Source organism: Cyrtonyx montezumae, unplaced genomic scaffold (assembly GCF_038088225.1).
Source record: "Cyrtonyx montezumae isolate F1298 unplaced genomic scaffold, pur_monq_1.0 scaffold_10, whole genome shotgun sequence".
In the NCBI taxonomy this organism is placed as follows: domain Eukaryota; kingdom Metazoa; phylum Chordata; class Aves; order Galliformes; family Odontophoridae; genus Cyrtonyx; species Cyrtonyx montezumae.
Window position 1 is genome coordinate 40357667 of NW_027071826.1, and position 21604 is coordinate 40379270.

Below are 21604 nucleotides of genomic sequence, written 5' to 3' on the forward strand. Positions count from 1 at the left end.
AGGTGGCGAAAGAAGAGGAAGATCCAGGCGAGGGGGGGTCCTCAACACCACCACCACCAAGAAAGGCAACAAAGAAAAGTGAGAGGCATGGACATAGTGATGATGAGGATGATGAGAGAGTCAAAATTACCACGTTTCGTCGACCCATGAAAATGTCTGAGATCCAAGGCTCAAGAAAGGAGTTTATTCGACGTCCGGATGAGAGTATTGTCACTTGGTTGCTTCGGTGTTGGGACAACGGGGCCAACAGCGTGTCCCTCGACAGTAATGAAGCTCGCCAACTAGGAAACATTGCCCGTGACCCAGCTGTCGACAGAGGGATCAGCCGGTATATGGATGGAATCGCCAGCCTCTGGCAACGAATGTTAGTAGCTGTGAGGGAAAGATATCCCTACAAGAGTGACCTGGCACCTAAAGTGAAAAGATGGAAAACTATTGAGGAAGGCATCCAGTATTTGAGAGAAACAGCTGTGGCGGAAATGCTGTATGATCCCACGTTTGATCCTGAAGATCGGGACCATGATCCAGAGAAAGTAAGGAGTACACCCGAAATATGTCAGAAGCTTTCAAAAACAGCACCAGAAAGGTATGCCGGTACACTAGTGACAACGTTCAACAGATATGAGGACCAAGACAGAAAACCCCCAGTTTTTGAACTGATTCTTACACTTCAAAACTTTGAACAAAAATTTCCGCCATCACACGCTTCCATTTCAGCCATATCAAGGTTAGAAGTACAGATGGAAGACGTGTTAGAGAAAGTATCCCGACTGATTGATAGGGTTGAAAAGATTGCAGCTTTCAGAAGCAAACGCCGTCCTGCTCGAGCAAATGACAGCACTAGCTTCATGTCACGCGCGGCTCTGTGGAGTTACTTACGTGAAAATGGAGAAGATATGAAGGAATGGCATCAAAAACCCACCCCTGCACTGCGAGCACGGGTGAGAGAATTACAACACAGACCAACGACCAGTGAAGTTGTTCCTGTCACTACAGGTAACCAATAGAGGGGCCCTGCCCTCAGCCAGAGGAGGGAGAGGGATAATAGAGTGTATTGGACTGTGTGGATTCGGTGGCCTGGCACATCAGAACCACAAAAATATGAGGCACTGGTGGATACTGGTGCACAGTGTACTCTAATGCCTTCAAGTTATAAAGGGACAGAACTGATCTATATCTCTGGAGTGACTGGGGGCTCTCAGGAATTGTCTGTGTTGGAGGCAGAAATAAGCCTCACTGGTAAAGACTGGCAGAAGCATCCTATAGTGACCGGACAGGGGGCTCCATGCATACTCGGTATAGACTATCTCAGAAGGGGGCACTTTAAGGATCCCAAGGGGTACCGATGGGCTTTTGGAATAGCTGCCGTGGACACAGACAACATTAAGCAGCTATCTGTTTTACCTGGCCTGTCAGAAGATCCGTCTGTTGTGGGGTTGCTCCAAGTGGAGGAGCAACAGGTACCAATTGCTATAAAAACAGTCCACAGACGGCAGTACCGCACCAACAGGGATTCCTTGCTCCCCATTCATAATTTGATCCGTCAGCTAGAGAGACAGGGAGTGATCAGCAAAACTCACTCACCGTTTAACAGCCCCATATGGCCGGTGCGTAAAGCCAGTGGAGAATGGAGGCTGACGGTAGATTACCGTGGCCTGAATGAAGTCACACCCCCACTGAGTGCTGCTGTACCGGACATGTTACAACTCCAGTACGAACTGGAGTCAAAAGCAGCCAAGTGGTATGCCACCATTGACATTGCTAATGCCTTCTTTTCAATTCCTCTGGCCACAGAATGCAGGCCACAGTTTGCCTTCACCTGGAGGGGCGTTCAGTACACCTGGAACCGTTTGCCCCAGGGGTGGAAGCACAGTCCAACCATTTGCCATGGGTTGATCCAAACTGCATTGGAGCAGGGTGGTGCTCCTGAGCATCTGCAGTACATTGATGACATTGTTGTATGGGGCAATACAGCAGAGGAAGTCTTTGAGAAAGGAGAGCAGATTATCCAAATTCTCCTACGAGCTGGCTTTGCTATCAAGCGAAGCAAAGTGAAAGGGCCTGCACAGGAAATTCAGTTCCTAGGTATAAAGTGGCAAGATGGACGTCGTCACATCCCAACAGATGTGATTGACAAAATTACTGCCATGTCTCCACCCACCAGTAAGACAGAAACCCAAGCTTTTCTGGGTGTAGTGGGCTTTTGGAGAATGCATGTTCCAAACTACAGTCTCATTGTGAGCCCTCTCTATCGGGTGACGCGGAAGAAGAATGATTTTGTGTGGGGTCCTGAGCAGCAGCAGGCTTTTGAACAAATTAAGCAGGAGATAGCCCGTGCCGTGGCCCTGGGGCCAGTGCGGATGGGACAGGATGTAAAGAACATCCTCTACACTGCTGCTGGAAAGGAAGGTCCCACTTGGAGTTTGTGGCAAAGAGCTCCTGGAGAGACTCGAGGCCGACCCCTTGGATTCTGGAGTCGGGCATACAGGGGGTCTGAGGAGCGCTACACTCCAACTGAGAAGGAGATCTTAGCCGCGTACGAGGGTGTTCGAGCTGCTTCCGAAGTAATAGGTACTGAAACGCAGCTTCTCCTGGCACCTCGACTGCCAGTGCTGAGCTGGATGTTCAAAGGAACAGCTCCCTCTACCCATCATGCTACTGATGCCACTTGGAGTAAGTGGACTGCACTGATTACACAGCGAGCTCGGATGGGGAACCTCAACCGTCCAGGAATCCTGGAGGTGATCATGGACTGGCCTGAAGGTAAAACGTTTGGAACAACGCCAGCTGAGGAGGTATCACGTGCTAAAGAAGCCCCACCATATAATGAACTACCAGACAATGAAAAGAGATATGCCCTGTTCACAGATGGATCGTGTCGCATTGTGGGTAAGCACCGCAGATGGAAATCTGCTGTGTGGAGCCCCACACGACGAGTTGCAGAGGCCGCTGAAGGAGAAGGAGAATCAAGTCAATTTGCAGAGGTAAAGGCTGTCCAGCTGGCCTTAGATATTGCTGAACGAGAGAGGTGGCCAGTGCTTTATCTTTACACTGACTCATGGATGGTGGCAAATGCTTTATGGGGGTGGTTACAGCAGTGGGAACAAAATGGTTGGCAACGGAGAGGTAAACCTATTTGGGCTGCTGAACTGTGGAAAAACATTGCTGCCCGAATAAAGAATATGGTTGTAAAGGTGCGCCATGTAGATGCTCATGTTCCTAAGAGCCGGGCAACTGAAGAGCAGCAAAATAACCATCAGGTAGATCGAGCTGCCAAAGTTAAGGTGGCGCAAGTAGACTTGGACTGGCAACACAAAAGTGAATTATTTCTAGCTCGGTGGGCCCATGAGACCTCGGGCCATCAAGGAAGAGATGCAACATATAAGTGGGCTAGAGACCGAGGGGTGGACTTAACTATGGATGTTATTGCACAGGTTATCCATGACTGTGACACATGCGCCGCAATTAAACAGGCCAAGAGGATGAAACCTCTTTGGGAGGAAGGGCGATGGCAAAAGTATAAATATGGGGAGGCGTGGCAGGTTGATTATATCACCTTACCACGATCTCACAGTGGTAAGCGTTATGTGCTCACTATGGTAGAGGCAACTACTGGGTGGCTTGAAACATACGCAGTACCCCATGCTACCGCCCGGAACACCATCTTAGGGCTCGAGAAACAAGTCCTATGGCGACATGGCACTCCAGAGAGAATTGAGTCAGATAATGGAACTCATTTCAAAAATTCTCTTGTAAATACTTGGGCCAAAGATCATGGCATTGAGTGGATTTATCATATCCCCTATCATGCACCAGCTTCTGGTAAAATTGAAAGGTACAATGGGTTGTTAAAAACAATGTTGAAAGCAATGGGTGGTGGAACATTTAAGCACTGGGAGAAGAATTTGTCAGAAGCCACCTGGTTGGTCAACACCAGAGGATCCATCAATCGCGATGGTCCTGCCCAATCCAGCTCTCTACCTACTGTAGAAGGAGATAAGGTTCCTGTAGTACATGTGAAGAACATGTTGGGAAAAGCGGTTTGGGTTCTTCCAGCTTCTGGAGAGGGCAAACCTCTCCGTGGAACTGTTTTTGCTCAGGGACCTGGGTCTACCTGGTGGGTGATGCAGAAGAATGGGGATGTTCAATGTGTACCACAAGGGAATTTGATGTGGGGAGAGCGCCCTCAGTAATTCTATTACTATGTATATATGTATATATGTATATATATATGTTGTATGTGTTTGTATTTAATGCTTGTTAATCATTGTTTCTTTATGTATATATATATATATTAAGCATGATGTAATGATGTTGAATAAGGGGTGGAATGTCATGGTTTTATGATTTTTGGTACTGGTATTCCACATCATAACATCATGTAGTGCATTTAGAGTTAAAGAGTTAATGCTCCAGCTCCGTGGATCATCGATAGTTCCAGGTATGCCTGTCTCAGAAGAGAAGAAGAACTCCATTCCCCAGAGGACTTTGCGATGCTTTGCGTTCTTACGTGTTTACGCTCAGAGGGAAAGATAAAAACTGTCTGCAGTCACGGGACTCTCTCTTCCCTTCGGGACCGAGCTCGGCAGTGGGTGTTTGTTGCAGCCGTCCGCCTTCAGCGTTAGCGTAAGGCCTTCGGTTTATCGGACACTCTCTCTCTTGCTCATTTTATTTGATTCATTTGCCTCAATTCCAATTATATTATATTATATTGTGTTATTTTCCTTTCTGATATCTTATTTAGTAAATTAGCTTTCCTCCTCAGATCGCTGCCGTTGTTTTGTTCCTGGGCCCATCTCCCTTCTCCTTTTTCCCTTTTTCCCCTTCCCCTTCCCCGGGGTGTGGGCCCGTGGGTCCCCTGCCTCAATTGTCACGGTACCGGGTCGAACTGTCCCGCAAACCGGTGACAGGGGCAAAGTGTGTCCCTGAGCTTCAGCAATGGATTTGCATACACTCTATTAACTTTTCCCATGCAGTGCTCCTTTTGCATCCTTTATGGCCTTTCATGTTGGAAAACGGTGTTTGGAGAGCCGCATGATGAAGGCAGTTTGCTATGGACATGGCCTGGATGCTTTTGAACCTTATGAACCTTATCTTTCCTCCTGCTCCTCCCAGTGCAAACAGTTCAGGAGAAGCCACCTTGTGGGGCAAGTGACTGATGCTCTCTTCTTTACATCTGTTTGGTACACCCCTGGCTTTGTCCTAACCTGTCTCATTATAGCATGTCATGTTGCCCAAATTCCTGATGGTGTTTTCTCTTGCATTGAGTAAGCATTTTGAAGAAGCAATGTGTGGGGACTGTGGAGCTTCTCTGCATCTTTAGCATAAATGCAATTAATGGTATGTTTATACTGTCTGTATTTGAACAGAGAGTAAATGAATTTTTGCTGCTACCACGAGTTTGCTTCCACAGACAGTGAATAATCTGAAGCCACAAAGCATCTAACATTTTAGAAGACCATTCTCTGTTACTGCACAAAATCCAAACATTGAAGCCATTGGAGTTGGATGGCTGAGGAATAGAAGATTAGAGTAGTCGGGCATAACAAAGAGTCACAAATAAATTAATTCAGTCCAGTAAGTGTTCAAGCAGCTGTAGATTTGATATTTAGTTCTAAAAGGTCCGTGAGGAGTTCTTTCTGTTCTGAATGTTAAATGTATGCCCAAATATGGTCTCTTCTAATGTTTAAAATAACTATTTTTCGTCTTCTTTGAACTGTTTTCCTGATACTGCTCACATTTCAACTTTGTGAACAGACTTCCTTTGTTTGCTCTGGCTGTATACAGTGGCAAAATTGGACAAGAGGAGTCTCTCATAATCTCAAACTGCTCTTCCCTTGCTACATTTATTTTTCAGCTCACTGCTCTGCTCTTTGCAGAGCTAGAATCAAATGAGGTTCGCTTCTTCAGTCTCCCTCAAGCAGCATTTCAGTCTGTCATAGACACACAAGCCTTGGTATTAAAACTTACCCCAGTATCTGAGCCCTTGATTTAATGGGCTGAAAAAAGTGGAGAACTCAGTGTACATGTTTTGGGTCTTTTAGTATTAAAGACACTTGGGAATTTGAGTATTACTAAACTAAAGGATGCCTGGAGACTTATAGTGCCTTCAAATCTCTTATAAATTACCCGAGTTTACTATTAAATCAGCAGTTAGCACTTTTATCTGATGCAGCTGGACTGCTTTAGCCAATTTTTAAGACTGGTGAAGTGTTCTACATTCATATGAACTATTCTGGTGTTCAGTTCTGAAGACCTCCACTCAAGCTTGAAGACCTCATGTACCAATTGTCTTTGACATAAGTGCTAGCAATACAAGTGTTTGTGCAAATAAGGGGATCTTCTGTGTTGATAATGAACAGAGACTTTTGTGTACATGACTAAAGAGAAGGAATACTTAGCATGCTATGGTAGTATTAAGAACGAAGGGCTGTTTGTGTTCAGAAAAGAAGGATAAATTCGTGAAATGTCTCATTCTAAATTGCATTAATTAAAACATGCTAATCCTTCAGCTGAATGCTCCCAGATGCTTCATTTCTGAGTGTTTCAACATATCCATTCTCTGTGCCATTCTCATAAATTTTCAGAGAGAGGTATTTCTCTGTGGCCATGCAAACAGCTGTGCAGAGAAGCTGGCTGGTCAGCTGGGAGCCAGGGCCAGGCCAGAAACTGAAGCATTTAAATTGTGCAAAGAACTTATGCAGAAATATTCACTCAAGTTTGCCTTTGCCAGTATGGTTGTATGATTTCTGGTTGGCATGTGTTTGCATGAGTCAGAATACTGGCAGAGTAAATGCGTGTTCGTTTAGTGAGAAGCGTATGGACATGCTTTATCTAGTCAGTACTTAGTCTTGCTCTTATCAGCTAATAACTTGTACTCTCCAGACCATGCATCTAAACAGAGAAGAATGCCTGCAAAAAAGGTTATTTTCCTGTATTAATGATTCATTAAGTGCATGTGTTACAATAGAAAAAAGTAAACATGGATATCTTGCTGCTTTTATTCCTCTAGTTAAAAGTCATACAAATATTAGAACGTTCCTAATCTGAAAACCTGCCAAACCTGGGGAAGGCCTGATCCATGTCCTATTGGGAATTATGGTTCTGAGGCCCCCAGTAATATTAGGAGGCAGCTGCAGCAGTGCTGGCTGAGCCACATGGGAGAAGAGCGGTGCTGAGCAGAGCAGCCAGCCCTACAAATGCTGCATGGCTGTGGCTGCACTGTGCCAGAGCTCTGTTACTGATAATACATTGCACACTGGAGAAACATCAGATCTCCTCACTTCAGTGCACTGAATCTTGTAGGTACTGCTAGCTGTACCATTTGTCTAAGTATCTTGGAGTCATAATTTGGTTCTTTTTTGGTTGAAAATGGTTTTCATGGCTGGGCTGCAAGTCTTTTCTCCCCTCTGTATCCCACTCATTCTATTTTCCAGTGACCTTATTGCTTAATTCAGCTATGTTTTTAAAGGAACAGAAATCTCCTTAGGTGTTATATTCCTACAAATGCTGTAAAAATTGGTGATTGGATGTAGAAGAGACCTGTTAGTGTTCCATGGAAGGAAAGACATGAGGCTATCAGCTGCCCATCCTGCTTCTCTCCCTTGCCCAGCCAGGCATGAAGGTCACAGATGCACTGCTAAGTGCTGCAGGTGCAATAGAAACTTTGATTTTTTTTGGCACAGAAAATTTTTAGGGATGCAATGGAGACTCTGAGGGGATAAAGAGAGACTTCAGCTTTGCCAGTCCTGGGCTTGAGGGGAGGAAGGTAAGGATATGGAGGGAGCTTTTGTTCTCCTTTTGTTCTGCAGTTGCTCACTTTTCCAGCAGTGGTGTCTATCCACTATGAAACTTCACCCAATCTTGCATTGGCACAATCTAATTTGTTTTCTATGAGCTTGCAATATACAAATACTCTAATTTAAAGGGCTCTTAACTCTTTTCACATCACCATTTATCACATTGGTTTCCCAATTCTTAGATGTAGCTCTGGAAAGTACTGTGAAAAGCGTGTTAACAACCCAAATGAAAGTAATGGTGAGATGCTGATGGGTCATTTTTGTAAACAGAAGGTTTGGGGCTCCTTACGGAAAAAGAACCAAACTACTGCAATTCTTATCTCTCCAATATGAAGTGCAAAAATTCCTTGCATTGATTTTTTTTTTTCTGTGGGGTATTTAGCAGCTAGATACTTAACATTTATGCTAGTTTTGTTACTTGGATTGTGTGCCAACAAAGTCCTGAAATATTGTTTTAAGTTTCAGACTGTTGCTGTGGATAGACCATTACTAAATCCTACCAATATCTATTGAAAATTACCTGAGTTATAAATCTTTCCTAAAAACTCCAAAGACAGTTTTTGGAATATGTCAAACAGACATCTCAACATTTGAGGACTGTTTTGGAAAGACTCACCTGTGGTGGATATTTTCAAGTCCCAGGTGGTTCTTCCTTCTCTGTCTCCAGATTCATATAGAAACTGAAAGCTGAAGTGTGTAAAAGAGTTCAAAAGTGGAAGTAGTTTATCCCCTATCCCTTAGAGTGGTTAATAAACTTGTTAGATTAGTTAGTTAATTTTGCTTTCCTTTTAATCCACTGACTTCTCTTCCAGGGGTTCTCTTTTTTGCTTTGTGAGAAACAGCTGATCCTTCCTAAACTACCTTTCCTATGACATTTATGATTGCAGAGATCACATTTGTATCTCCTCTACATTTGGAGAATTTTCTAGATTTCATTTCAAGTCATCGTAGTAATGGTGAAGTTCATTATGGGGAATGTCCTTCACTTAAATAGCTTTTGCTGTTTCTGTAAGATAGTTATGCAGAGTTATGCAGCTGTTTTAAAGTATTTTCTTCCTACTCAAAAATTTTTGAATGTTATTTTATTTTCAGTAAAATATGTTGAAATCTATTTTCATTTAAAATAATATGCATAAATACCATAAGAACATTTAAATATTTGTGTACACATGTATATATTAACATTAAATATTACTTGAATTGTGTACAATAGGGAAGGTGTAATAAAACATAAAATAAGAGGTAATTTAAGGTAAATTTAGTTCTTATATTGGAGTAAATGGTGCAGTCCAGTGATATTAACAGAATCATTAACCTCTGAAAGGTTCTGATTTTACTCACAGTTGTATTCTTTTTTCTGGAGCCCCATGGCTGGTTTACACTTCTCTTTTGTTTAATAGGTGCCTCTCTAGACTTCTTAAAGTGATTGAATGTGAGAATGTAATCCTATATGTAATGTAATCCAATATTACTTGATCCAGTACTATGCATGAGCGTATGCTACCAAAGAGTTAAAAAAAATCATCATTAGATTTGCTTAATCAATACAAAAGTCTAGATTTTCCCTTCCATTTATACCCATAACAGTAAGAAATAAAGGAGAGGTGAGACTTTATTTTGCGTGAACTTTTCTCCATGAATTAAGGCAGTAAATTTGAATCTAGTCATAGTCATATACACTTCAGTCTTTCTCAGCTAGCCTGCTCTATGCTACCCTTTTCTGTGCCAGGGTTTGGATTGTGATGCTCAGCACATCTGCTGTACTGGGGAATCTTTTGGTGGAGGTGGAAGAAGTAGAGCTAATTTCTGGATCTCAGCTGGACTTGTGGAGGTGGGGGCTGAAATACATGTGTCCGGGACACTTGGTACATCAGCAATGCTTAAATCAAACAAGGTGTCCACGGGAAACAGCAGAGCAGCATCTTTCACCTCCTGCCACAACCAGCCTGAAATTATGTCTGTTAATAATCTAGAGAGCCTCTTTTTGTCTTAGCACTGGTTTTATGCTGCCAGAATTGGTCTGGAGTGAGTGAAGTAAAGCAAAATGTCTATGTTATAACGAGATGAATATGTTGTACACTGGCAAGATAAAATTGCTCTTTTTTTTTTTTTTTAGACTAATATATCAAAATTCCCTTTATGCTGTGTTTCTGCTTTGCAGATTTAAAGAGGACAGTTACTATGTCACTGACTTTTTTTCTTCATGTGTCAATCTTCCTATGTATCTTATGTGGACTGTTACTTTTTAATTTTTTTTTTTCCAGGAATCTGAGATGAGAATAGACAGATGCTGATGATCTTGTCACAGTTGATCTCTTATGTATGCTGACAGGTAAGCATGCCAAACTAATTTTGTAAGGAAGTCATTTAACTTGCTCATGTCTCATTTCTCCATGTTTTTCCTGGTAAGTTTCTCAGACTTTTTTCTCAGATCTTTATGCCACAGAATTGGTAAAACTGAGAAGAATTTGCATCTTAACAGCAGTCTGCAGTGAAGGTTGGGGGAGTGTGTTAACTTTTATTATCAGTTGTGGAAGCCTTCTTCTTCCTCCTGTTGAATATACTTTAAATCTGAACCTGCAAGTAGACTAATGTTATGATACTTCTTGTATTAGATGTGTTGAAACACCATTTTTACATGTGCTATTTTTGTTGAGTTAGTTGTAAACTTTGCTATTAGTGTTAATTTGCATAAAGAATTTCAAGATTTTTGTACTGTAATTCCCTCATCATACAAAGAGGTGAAAACTGCTGGACTGTATAGAGACTCTCATGATACAGCACAAACACATCTCTTGTGTATTTTTTGCCTTATTTTGCTGCATTTTTAGTGTTTTCTATTCAAACATCCTTTCAGACATAGTGTATTTATTTCTTATTACATTTATTTTATTTTTTTTACTTTTTCATTATTCTTTAAAAACACAGTATAAAAAGTTTTGGCAGTACCTGGAGACTTCTTTTTATCTTTCTATTGAAAAAAGTTCCTTAAACTACAATTACTTTATTGGCTTACCATTCAGTCATTTTGAAATAAGTAGAAACTTTTAACTCAGAAATCAGAACATGAGAACAAAAAGTACAGTGATTTCAAATTATGTTTCCTTTGGTAAAGACTGTATGATCTGAAAACTAAAAGACTCATTTTCTTTGTGATAAAGAGAAAGTGAAGAAGGTGCTTTTCTCGCATTGCTGTTGCAGGTGTCTTTGTTAAGGCACTCTGAACACAGATCAGAGATAAGATAGTAGTGTGGTTTCATACTAATAGACAGTCCTAACAATATATTTGTTTGAGCACTGGAAGTAGAATGAAAATATTAAAATTATGTAAAAACTGTGGAAGAGATTGCTATAAAATGCATGGTAACACTATTCCAGTTTAGAGGAGCAGTCTGTAGAAATGGAAAAAGGAAAAAAATAATTTAAAAATTGATGTGTACCTCGAGGACAACAGATCGAAACTTTCTAGTTTAACAGGCATTTGATCACCAGCTGTTTGTATACTGAAAATATCAGAGATAAATTCAGGTGCTGATGAGAAAGGAAACAAAAGAAAAACAGGTACAGAAACCTTTAAAGAATTTTTTTTTCGCGTGTTGAGTTGATATGACTAATTATGTTTTATTGACAGAAATCTGTGAGCGTGATTCCAGTTGTGACTAGGAGTTTTGCAAATGTCAAATTGGTTATTTGTCCATGATACAATCAAAATAACCCACCAGAGCCTGATAAGAGATATTTGAATAGAAAGCAGAATTGAGAAAGCGTGGAGGAGAGATGAAGTATTTGAATTATTTCTAAAAGCAGGAAAATAAAACTAAGTCTCTCAATTTTAAAATTGCTTAGTGCTCCTAGATATATGTGGAAATAGATACCATCAGCGTATGGCTGAATTATTTTTCTTACAAGTCTGAAGCATAGAAACAACAGTTACTGAAACCTACCTTTGATAAAAACACATTTTAAATACAGATATGATGGAAAGATAGCAATGCATTTTAAAATACAGATCCGATTGGTGGGGCCTTTGCTTACCTTTTCAGTCTTCTTTCATTTATTTATTTATTTTCCCTTAATGTCATTCTTTGCCATTTGCATTCATTGCAGTCACAGTCTCTGCAGATGTGAAAAGCAGACATTCATCACTGAGCACGATGTTTCACAACGAGAGCCAACAGTGACAGTGATGTTTGGCATGGGCTGTAAACACTCCTTTACTCTTTACGTGCTCTGAGTTGTGAAAGGGAACTTATAAGATCCTAGTTCCATGGCTTTCTTAAAAATATTACTATAGGTCTTTTTGCACACACCAGTCTTTGAGTTAATCACTATTATATAGATAGATGTATTTTTAGCATCTGTTATTATAATATACATAATATCACAGCATTATACACATATTCTGCTCTTTTTAATGTAGCAAACTTGCATTTTGTTTGTAGTCTTTCTGACTGGCTGTGATTGAGTGTTTCCCTGGCAAGAGTACAAGGGATGCAGCTCTGTGCTCCAGGTACTGCTGCTGAATGAGCTGTCTTATGGGAGGAGGAGGTGATGTGAGGCCCATCCTGCCTTCCTGCTCCTTTTGAGACAGTCACAGCAGCTCTGGTGTCCAAAACCCTTCTTTGCAATGGCAGGCAAGCTCTAATGATAGGAAATTCAATTGCCAGGCATATGAATAACTGAAGATTTGTGGTGAGGAAGAACAGAACCTGACTACTGATCCGTTGATTGGGAAGTTAGCAGACATCCAGAAAACTCCTAAAAAAAAAAATGAAAGGGGAGCCGATCAGTATCTTGACCTGAGAGAGAGAGACCAAAGGCATGCCAAAATTATGAAGTAAAGGTGAAAGCACATAAGAAAGAAATTAAACTCTGATATGTTTTCAGTATCACAAAAGCACATGATCACTCGTAATTTGAGGTTGAGAAAAAGATTGGAGGAGTTGAGACCTGGGGAGAGTTAGCGATGGCATGAATGAAAGGTAGAACAAATAACATGCATTGGAGAACATGAAGCAGAGATGTCAAACCTCTTTTTAATGCTCATTTCCTTTAATGACTTAAATTGAGAAAAATATATGTCTGGTTTCATTACATTATCTTAATGCTGAAGAGGAGGGCTTTTCTACTCTGCCTCTGCTGTGTTCATTTCTGTAAGCAGCAAGGCAGAGAGAGGTTCAGTAAATCTAATTAATGGGTATGTCCTGAAGGATTTAGTTCACATGATGGGTTTAATTATTTCCTTCCCTGCCACAGCTGCCTTACATGGTAAGCAGAGCTGCCTAGATGTCATTCTTTCATAATGAGGTGAGGAATAGGTACCTCTGACAGCATCAAGAGTGATGTTAGGAAATGAGCTTTGTACTGAAATTGTTAAGATTAGCAATACATGTGGGACATTTGAACAGCAAAATAGGAAAGCATGGAATAAAGTCTTGTGTCTCAGGATCCAGCCTCAAGTTTAAGAGAAATAGGAGTTCTTTCAGTCATTGTATTGTCATGCATTACTCCTCCTCACTTCTGGAGAAGGGCAGTGGCCACCACAACAGACTGTGATATCCTACACCATCAGCTGCTCAGTGCTTATGGAAGTTTAAGTAAGAAATTCTATGATGTACCTACTTATGGCAGAAACTGACAGTTGTATGCCAGAGTTCAAAAGTGTTTTTTGTTAGGAATATTTTATGTCATAGTTCAAGCAGGATCTTTTAAAGTTCTTTTATATTCAGTTTGCATTTCCTGATTAGGTTGTGATAATTTTACTGGCTGGAATCTTCAAAGTATGCCGTCTTTAATTATAAATGCTAATGAATTCACTTAATCAGGTCTTACAGAAGTACAATCAACACAAAATATAGTAAATTAGCAATAATTAATTTAAAGCATTTCTAGTTCTGCATAACCTCATTTTAGGACGCACATTACCTGTGAGCAAATTAGAGACCTACACAAACAAGAGGAAATCATACTCTGTAAAGAAATCACTGTAAATATTGTAAACAAATCAAGAACTTTTTGATGATACTGAAATTTACCTGAGTCTCTGTTGTAAATTATAGACTGTACTGTCCAATGATAATTTTTACTTTGATGGCCCCTTAAAAAGCATAAGAAAGGAATATGCTATCAATAGTAGGTTTAAAAGCCAGCATGCATGTGGACAGTTGAAAAAATGTAGAAGCAAGTATATTTTGCAGCACGGTAATGCGTGAGACTGTACTGATTGCACTGCATGAGATTGCTTAGATATTAACTTGCAGGAAGTTTTTGGATTGCAGAACGAAACCATATTTGTAGGTTAATCTTCTGGTTGTATGTTAACCATTTTGGTTGTATGTTAACCATACTCAGTTTAAAGAAGAAATACAGAAGAAAAGGCTGTGTTTTGCAGTTAGCCTCAGGAAGACTGAGCTATCCATACTGTTGGCATTGGTTGCCAGCATTGGTTCTAGACTTAGTCCTGGCCTGGCCCTTCTTAGTAAGGTCAAGTATATGTAAAATATTTAGTCATGGTTTTGTTATATGCAGCAGTAAAATGGCAAAAGGAGCTTATTTTCTGAAAAAGTACTTTTTTGTTCATATAAATGAGGCCTTTAATTTAAATACAAACATAAATAATTACCATAAAAATGTTTTTCTTAAGGATAAAAAGGAAAATAAATTGATAAACATAAAATGCAAATTAATAACAACTAAGGAGCTTTATTCACCAAGAAGATGCAACCAGAAGCAAATAAATTCCAGAAACTTTTTTTTAATTTAATCCAATTCCTGTTGTAGATCTTTTAAACTCTCTTATGTTCTTTCCAATTTATTATAATCTTTGTGATATTTACATAGTCAAGTGCAAGCAGAGACTGGAAACAGTGTAGAAGATAAAACTGATTTCCCCACAAGTTTTTTCTCCTTCTCTTCTCTTCTCTTCTCTTCTCTTCTCTTCTCTTCTCTTCTCTTCTCTTCTCTTCTCTTCTCTTCTCTTCTCTTCTCTTTCTCTTCTCTTCTCTTCTCTTCTCTTCTCTTCTCTTCTTCTCTTCTCTTCTCTTCTCTTCTCTTCTCTTCTCTTCTCTTCTCTTCTCTTCTCTTCTCTCTTCTCTTCTCTTCTCTTCTCTTCTCTTCTCTTCTCTTCTCTTCTCTTCTCTTCTCTTCTCTTCTCTTCTCTTCTCTTCTCTTCTCTTCTCTTCTCTTCTTCTCTTCTCTTCTCTTCTCTTCTCTCTCTCTTTCTCTCTCTCTTTCTCTCTCTCTCTTTTCTCTCTCTTTCTCTCTCTCTTTCTCTCTCTCTTCTCTCTCTCTTCTCTCTCTCTTCCCTCCCACCCCCCCCCTCCTTTTTTTTTTTTTTTTTTTTTTTTGTTGTCTCAGGTGATACAAGGAGAACATCTGGGGAAACCAAGACAAGCATTATGTTCATCTTTCATAAATAAATAATGACCATTTAAAATTGAAGTGATGCAATGCTTGCACATTGCTTAAAGAGAACAATTCATAATTAGTTACTTAGTCTGCACTCTTTTTGAGTAACTGAAGGAGAAATTGTTTTCTTTTGCACTGCTGAAGCTTGCAACTTTGAATTCTACATACTTGACATGAGTGTGCTTGATAAAAGTAAATAGTTATATTTCTATGGTCATACTATGAGGAAATGCTTTATTGGATCCAGAACTGAATAGACTTCCATGATCCACATTGACTCTTTAATTTATCCTGATTGTTGTTTTTCTAATGAATACTACATGTAGGAGACAATCATGATGCAGCCATTCCTAAACTAATTCTGTTTACTTCAGCAAGATTACATACAGTGATTCCCCATGCAAGTTGCAGAATTGCTTTAAAAGTTTCAGTTAGAGGGGCTACCCTGTCTGTATTTCACTCCAGTCAAGATCAACAATATAAAGATGATATGAAAGGCTTTCATATTCCACCTGTAGCTGCTTAGGATATTTAATTGAAATTATGAATTCAAGAAGAAAGATCTCAGCTTTGGTATGCTGGTGAGCTTCTGGTTTCTGGGTTAATTTTCTTTGTGCATTGTCTTAAAAAGTATATTGTTTTTCATCCTATTTGAATTAGTTGCTACTTTTTTAGACTTTTTTTTTTCTATTTAACATCTCCCAAAAATATTTTAGAAATCTGGATTAATACACTCTGAAGAAATGAATTCTCAAACTGAAAATTGTTTTCACAGATGAGAGTATACGGTCATTTTGAGACCCAGTCCATTACTTTGTCCTTCAAAGTGCATTATGATTTCACCTTGATTTCGTACATTGCAAGCAGTATTTAAGAAATGATATAGGAGGACTATTGTTTGTTCGTCTATTAATTGGAAAATACATGTCCTAATAAATGTACAAAGCCAAAGGCTCTGTGAAGAATAGTGATAGAAACAAAGAGAGCCTGGAAGCTACCCACCCTGGTGCTCAAGGGGCTAAATGTAACTCCTTGTCTGTAGGGGTGACCTTTAAATAAAGGTCAGATAGAATTGCACTGGAAACTGCAGGTGCTCCGCAAAGACACTTCAGATATTGTATTGCCAGTGGGAGTTGGCTTTTGCTGTAAACTTCACTCTGGTTAACATTTATAAATACTTGCTGTGTAGTAATGTGCTTTACATCCTTTTTTGTTTGTTTGTTGTTGTTGAAGATTTTTAACCCTTTCAATACTCCTCTTTTTCTGATGTGCTCTCTTTTCTCATGTTGAGAAGTTAATTTCACTTTAAAAGTTTTTAAGTCTTTTGCACAGCTGCCTCTCTTCCAGCCTTGCTCATTCAGGGCAGTGAGTCACTTGTTTGCTGTATACTTTGTTCCTATGCTCCGTTGAATCTCTTTTTGCTTCTTTGTGATTTCTGTAAAAATACTTTGACCTTCTGAATAGTAAAATAAATACTAAGTGAAACAGTTGGAGGACAAAGGATAAATCTATCTTTGTACAAAAGAGAATGCAACCAAAACTATTTGAAAATCTAAGAAACCTTTAGAAAACAACATGTTATTTGCAGAAATAGGTTGTGTGTAGATTTTGTGTGTTAGGAATACTAGTGGAGAAGCACATGTGCAAAAACAACAAATTACCTTCTTACAAACTGATCTTGAGACGCGCTTAAATCATATGATTCTAGTATTTGGGACTTGAAATACCAGAAGTTAATGGGGCTTAGCCTCTTACTGGCAAGTCTGTGCTGTGCAAATATACATCACCAAGGGGCAACAACCTAAATTAGAAATAAGGAACAGGTCAAACAATTTCTTTACTCAGTTCTCTTAAAACTCTTGATCCCTTTTGCAGAACACTTTGTCACTTGTGCATAGCATGCCTAGCAGAGTAATACAAGAACTATATAAATCATCTCTAAAACAAGGCAGCTGGAATCTCTCAGCAGTGCTGGTGGGAACAAACGGATATGGCCATTGACCTTCAGTGCTAAGTCCAATTCAGTACTTGGGTTTTGGTGTAAGAGAAACCACTCTGAGAAACAACAGCTTCAGAGATAAGTAAAAGGAGTTTTGCTTGGCAATCTGGTACATTACTCAGCACTCATCTTTTAAAATATTTATATGGGTGTTTCAGTTATTTAACAGAGAGATAAAAAATGCATTACCAGGCAGTGCAACCAAGGTAAATTTAAGTGAAGGAATGGTGTAAAGAAATGAAATGAAACTGTAATTATGTGGATGTGAATAGGAAAATATTGTATGATCAGATTTTTTGGGTAATTACCATGAAGGGGAGTATTTTTTTTTAATAGCATGCAAGTGATTTGCTTTTCTAGTGCTCTCTCTCACATAATAAAAGTGTTTTATGGAAGAACCAAGCACCATTTGTCCCATTTTACAGAGGCAGTTTGAGGAAACTGGAGGACCTCATAGATCAGTTGCCTTAGAGCCTTGATACATGCATGTCCTCATCCTCTGTTTTTCAGTCTCGTAACAACACCTAAACTTCCGAATAGGATCAGACCAGGAGGTGTTCCCTTAGAGACAAGGCTGGCTCTGTTGCAACAGATCTCCAGGAGTGGACCCTAACCAGCACAGCTCCACATGGTGTTGAGTCAATACCAAAGCCCCCTCCTGGTCTGGTGGGGTAGGAGAATAGGGGAAGCTGCAAGGGTTTCATCCCCCTGGGATTGTACTGAGAGCTGGTTAGCGTTCCTTCTGTATCTTCTGTTTTCTTCATCTGGGTATTTTTTTTAGTTTTCTGCATTTTCCTGGGTGAATTTGATATCAGTGGATTTTAGTAAGCTGTCTTGTTCTGCACTGTTACATTTTGGTGCTAATAAACTAATTCTTTACCAAATGTCAATTGTTTGTGGGCCAGTTTGGCCCAGTTCCATGACTAATGGGGCAGGGGACCCACAGACCCACGACCCAGGAAAGGGGAAGGGGGAAAAGAGAGAGGTTAGGTTAGGGAGATGGGCCTAAAAACAATACAACAGCAATGATCTGAGGAGGAAAACTAATTTACTAAATATGATATTGGAATGCAAAAATAGTATAGTATAATACAATACAATTGGAATTGAAGCTAATAAATCAGGTCTGAGAAAGTGTCCAAAACTATAGGCCTTATGCTAAAAGCTGAATGCAGGACGGCTAGGGAACCTCCACTGCTGAGATGAACAGCAAAAGAGAGTCTCTGGGACTTGCATGCAGTTTTATCTTTTACTCTGAGTGAAAAATTTGGCAGTCCATTGACTTAGAGCATTAACTCTTTAAATCCCAGTCCCTCACATGATGATATGATGTGGACCAATAACAAAAATCATAAAACCACAACATCAGTACATATTTATTGGCATTGATCAGATAGCTCAATTTATATAGGTTTCTTTCCCATCACATAGGCCACGATGTCTCAGATTCACTTTACTCTGGGAAACATTTATCCTGCTTTCACAAAAAGTGTTTTCTGCCCTTTTCATGCCCTGGCTATTTGCTTCTGGCCCTCTGCCATCCAATTCCTGCTGCTTATACAGACATTTGCATAGTGATCTGGCTTGATGGAGGCTGAAGTTAACCTCCCAAAACAAAAAGCTGCTCTTTAACCTGGACCAGTGCTTTGCTCTGCTCCACTGCTTGTGTTGAAGCAACAATTAAAGCTGTTGGGGCACAGTGGAGAGGGACCAGGAGTTCAAGGATGGGAAGCAGTCAGTACTGCTTAATGCCAGCTTTAAAGCAACAGTCCTAAGTGGAGTTTGAGTACATCATCTTGGAAATTGTCCATTGGAATTGGTCCATCAATCAGATTGTCTTCTCTACGGTCTTTTCTGTACAACTGTAGAGAGGCTGATTGCACACCTGACTCCAGATGAAATGCATTTTGGTTTTAATATTAATATAATTAGAAAAGGTGATGCTAGGCTCTTCTCCTGCATTTCAATTTAGTAGATTGGAGAGCGCTTCTTGAGCTGATATGTACATAATCCTGAATAACACTTGAGAATCTGTCTGTTAGGATCTGGAAAGCTTTATACTGATGGAAATCCCTTCTCTGAATAGTTTTATTCTTCAAAGTTAATTATTAAATACCTCTTTGTAGCAGTTGCTACTACTCTAACAGCAAACTTTTCTCACATTTGTATTAGTGGCATTACTCAGCCTACAACAATGCTGACTCTGTCTCTGGAATATTCCCACAGGTACATTTTTAACTCGTCTGACAATAGCAGCCTAGAGGACTTCTCCCTGCAGGCAACAGGGCTGCTATTGTGCAAATGAATGTTTATATAAAAATAGATAGTTCTTATGGAGACTGAGAGCCAGCGACCCTTCAATTTGAAACTTTGCTCAAAGATCTGCCTTAGTGGCCTTGGGCAAGTTATTTGATGTGTGTGCCTCAACCATGCTGGACAGAAAGGAAAACTAGTGTCTATTTGATTCACCTGAAATGGGCACTCGTGGGAGACCTCAGTGTTCATTCTCACAGCTGCAAAACAGAAAATCTCACAGGTCTTGGAAGGAAGTGCTGAAATCATTTCATGTCCTTCATTGTGATTTACTTATAAAAATGAAGCTTCAGTGTTAGGGATGTATTTCCTTCTGTCCCACCATATGCTAGTCTTTCCCTCTGCAGAAACCCAGGGGATCACAGGCTGCAGCTGCCCTGTCCTTCTGCTCTTTGCAAGGTCATGGGGTGGGGACCCAGGGCTTGCTGATCTTGGTATGCATTAGCAGAAGGGAACCACTGCTTGAGAGAGCAACTCTCACAGGAGTGATGGCTGGAGAGTGTGCCCCAACGGAGCAGGGATGTAGTGCCCCCTGAGCTGTTAGCCTGTGTTGCCCCTCCACTGTGGGACATCACACTTCAGTCCACTCAGACTGGATAAATGCCCATGTTTACCTTATTTGTTGGTGCTGATACAGTAGGGAAGGGACTGTATATGAAATATCTGTATATTTGTGCTTGTACACTTCTGCTCCAATGTACCACTGTAAAACTAGATGGGAGGGTTTGTTAATTTTCAGGATAAAAAAATTGCATGTAACCTTCAGTAAGTGGAAGATTTTGAAACACCATTTTGTAGTGGGTATGTGCATTGAAGAACTTACAATACTTCTGTGTCTATTTAAGATAACATGCTAAATATTTATCCACATCAAATAAATTTTAATCTCTTTAGTAAATATTTATTTTATGCTATTTAGCATAGTTAAGCATAAAATTTAAGATACTCATTTGTACATTATGTCCATAACATTTGAAACATAAGGCTCAAAAAAAACAATGCTGCTCTTGCAGTTTTTTCCCAATTTAGCTCTATTTCTGTACTGTGTAATTGTAGTTTACTGCATCCTATCAGAACTGTTGAAGCCATTGCTCTGGAATATATTATGCTCTCAGATGGCTTTAGAGTGAGACAAACTGTGATGTTCGTGTCTTCTTCCTCATGCTTACTAGCCTATACCTCTCATGCTCTTAAATACTGTTTATCAACCTACTACTACAGTTTGGTTTCACGTGATTCAGCACTGCTAGATAAATAAAGGAGCCATTGAAATATTTATGCTTTTTATTGACTTAGGGTGCTCTGGAGAGCAGCATTAATCTACAGCTCAGTGAAGCAGTAATAAGATAAAATACTCCCTCAAGAATTTTCATTTGTAAATAGAGCCTTGCATTAAGCTGCTATGAACTGGCAAGCTTTCAGATTATTTTTGAATGCACTGTTTTTGTCTTCATTAGTAATTATAGCTGAGGGTAATAATACTGGAATTGTCCTGTACCAAAAATAACGATACTACTTGATGATGTGCTATGGAAATTTTTGGCTTCGACCTTGAACTCTAGGCCCGCCTCTCCACTTCATATGCTGTGGTTCAAGCTCTGGTGCCAGCACATGGGCACCTTAAAATGCTGAATTGTAAGGGTCACCTTTTCTGCCTCTTTTGTAATCATTTCAGCAAAAATGACTGGTAACTGAGGAGGATTGAGTAATCCCATTGTGATGCTAAGTTGACTCAATCTGAATTCTGAAACACAATGATGCAAAGTGTTCTGCTGTTGTTTGATTATATATTTACTTTTGGGATCTGACTGTAGACCATTGTACGAAGCACACATTTAGAGATCTTGGTACAGTAACCTGGCATGTGAGGGATCTTGGCAAAGTCAGTTTGTACTTCTGTGGTTTTACTTATGCTTTAATATCACTTTAATGTGGTCCAACAGATTAATTGTTTGGTATTTTTTTCTTTGAGCTATGGATTTTTTCTTTATTAAAAAGAGAGAAGTTCTCTTCTAAGGTCACTTAGAGAAAAGATGGAAAATAATGTTTACATTTTTCTGGCCTCTGAAAACTGAATAAGTATATG

At 39.8% G+C, this 21604-nt stretch overlaps 1 protein-coding gene across 1 annotated transcript in view; it reads left to right on the plus strand.

Annotated features, from left to right (window-relative positions):
* The window catches only part of SHANK2 (SH3 and multiple ankyrin repeat domains 2), a 330531-nt gene that overhangs the window by 20419 nt on the left and 288508 nt on the right, over window positions 1–21604 (plus strand). Inside the window, exon 2 of the mRNA XM_065755018.1 lies at window positions 10064–10131. Within this exon, the coding sequence (XP_065611090.1) occupies window positions 10118–10131 (14 nt within the window). The 5' untranslated portion in view covers window positions 10064–10117. The remainder of the gene's footprint in view (window positions 1–10063; window positions 10132–21604) is intronic.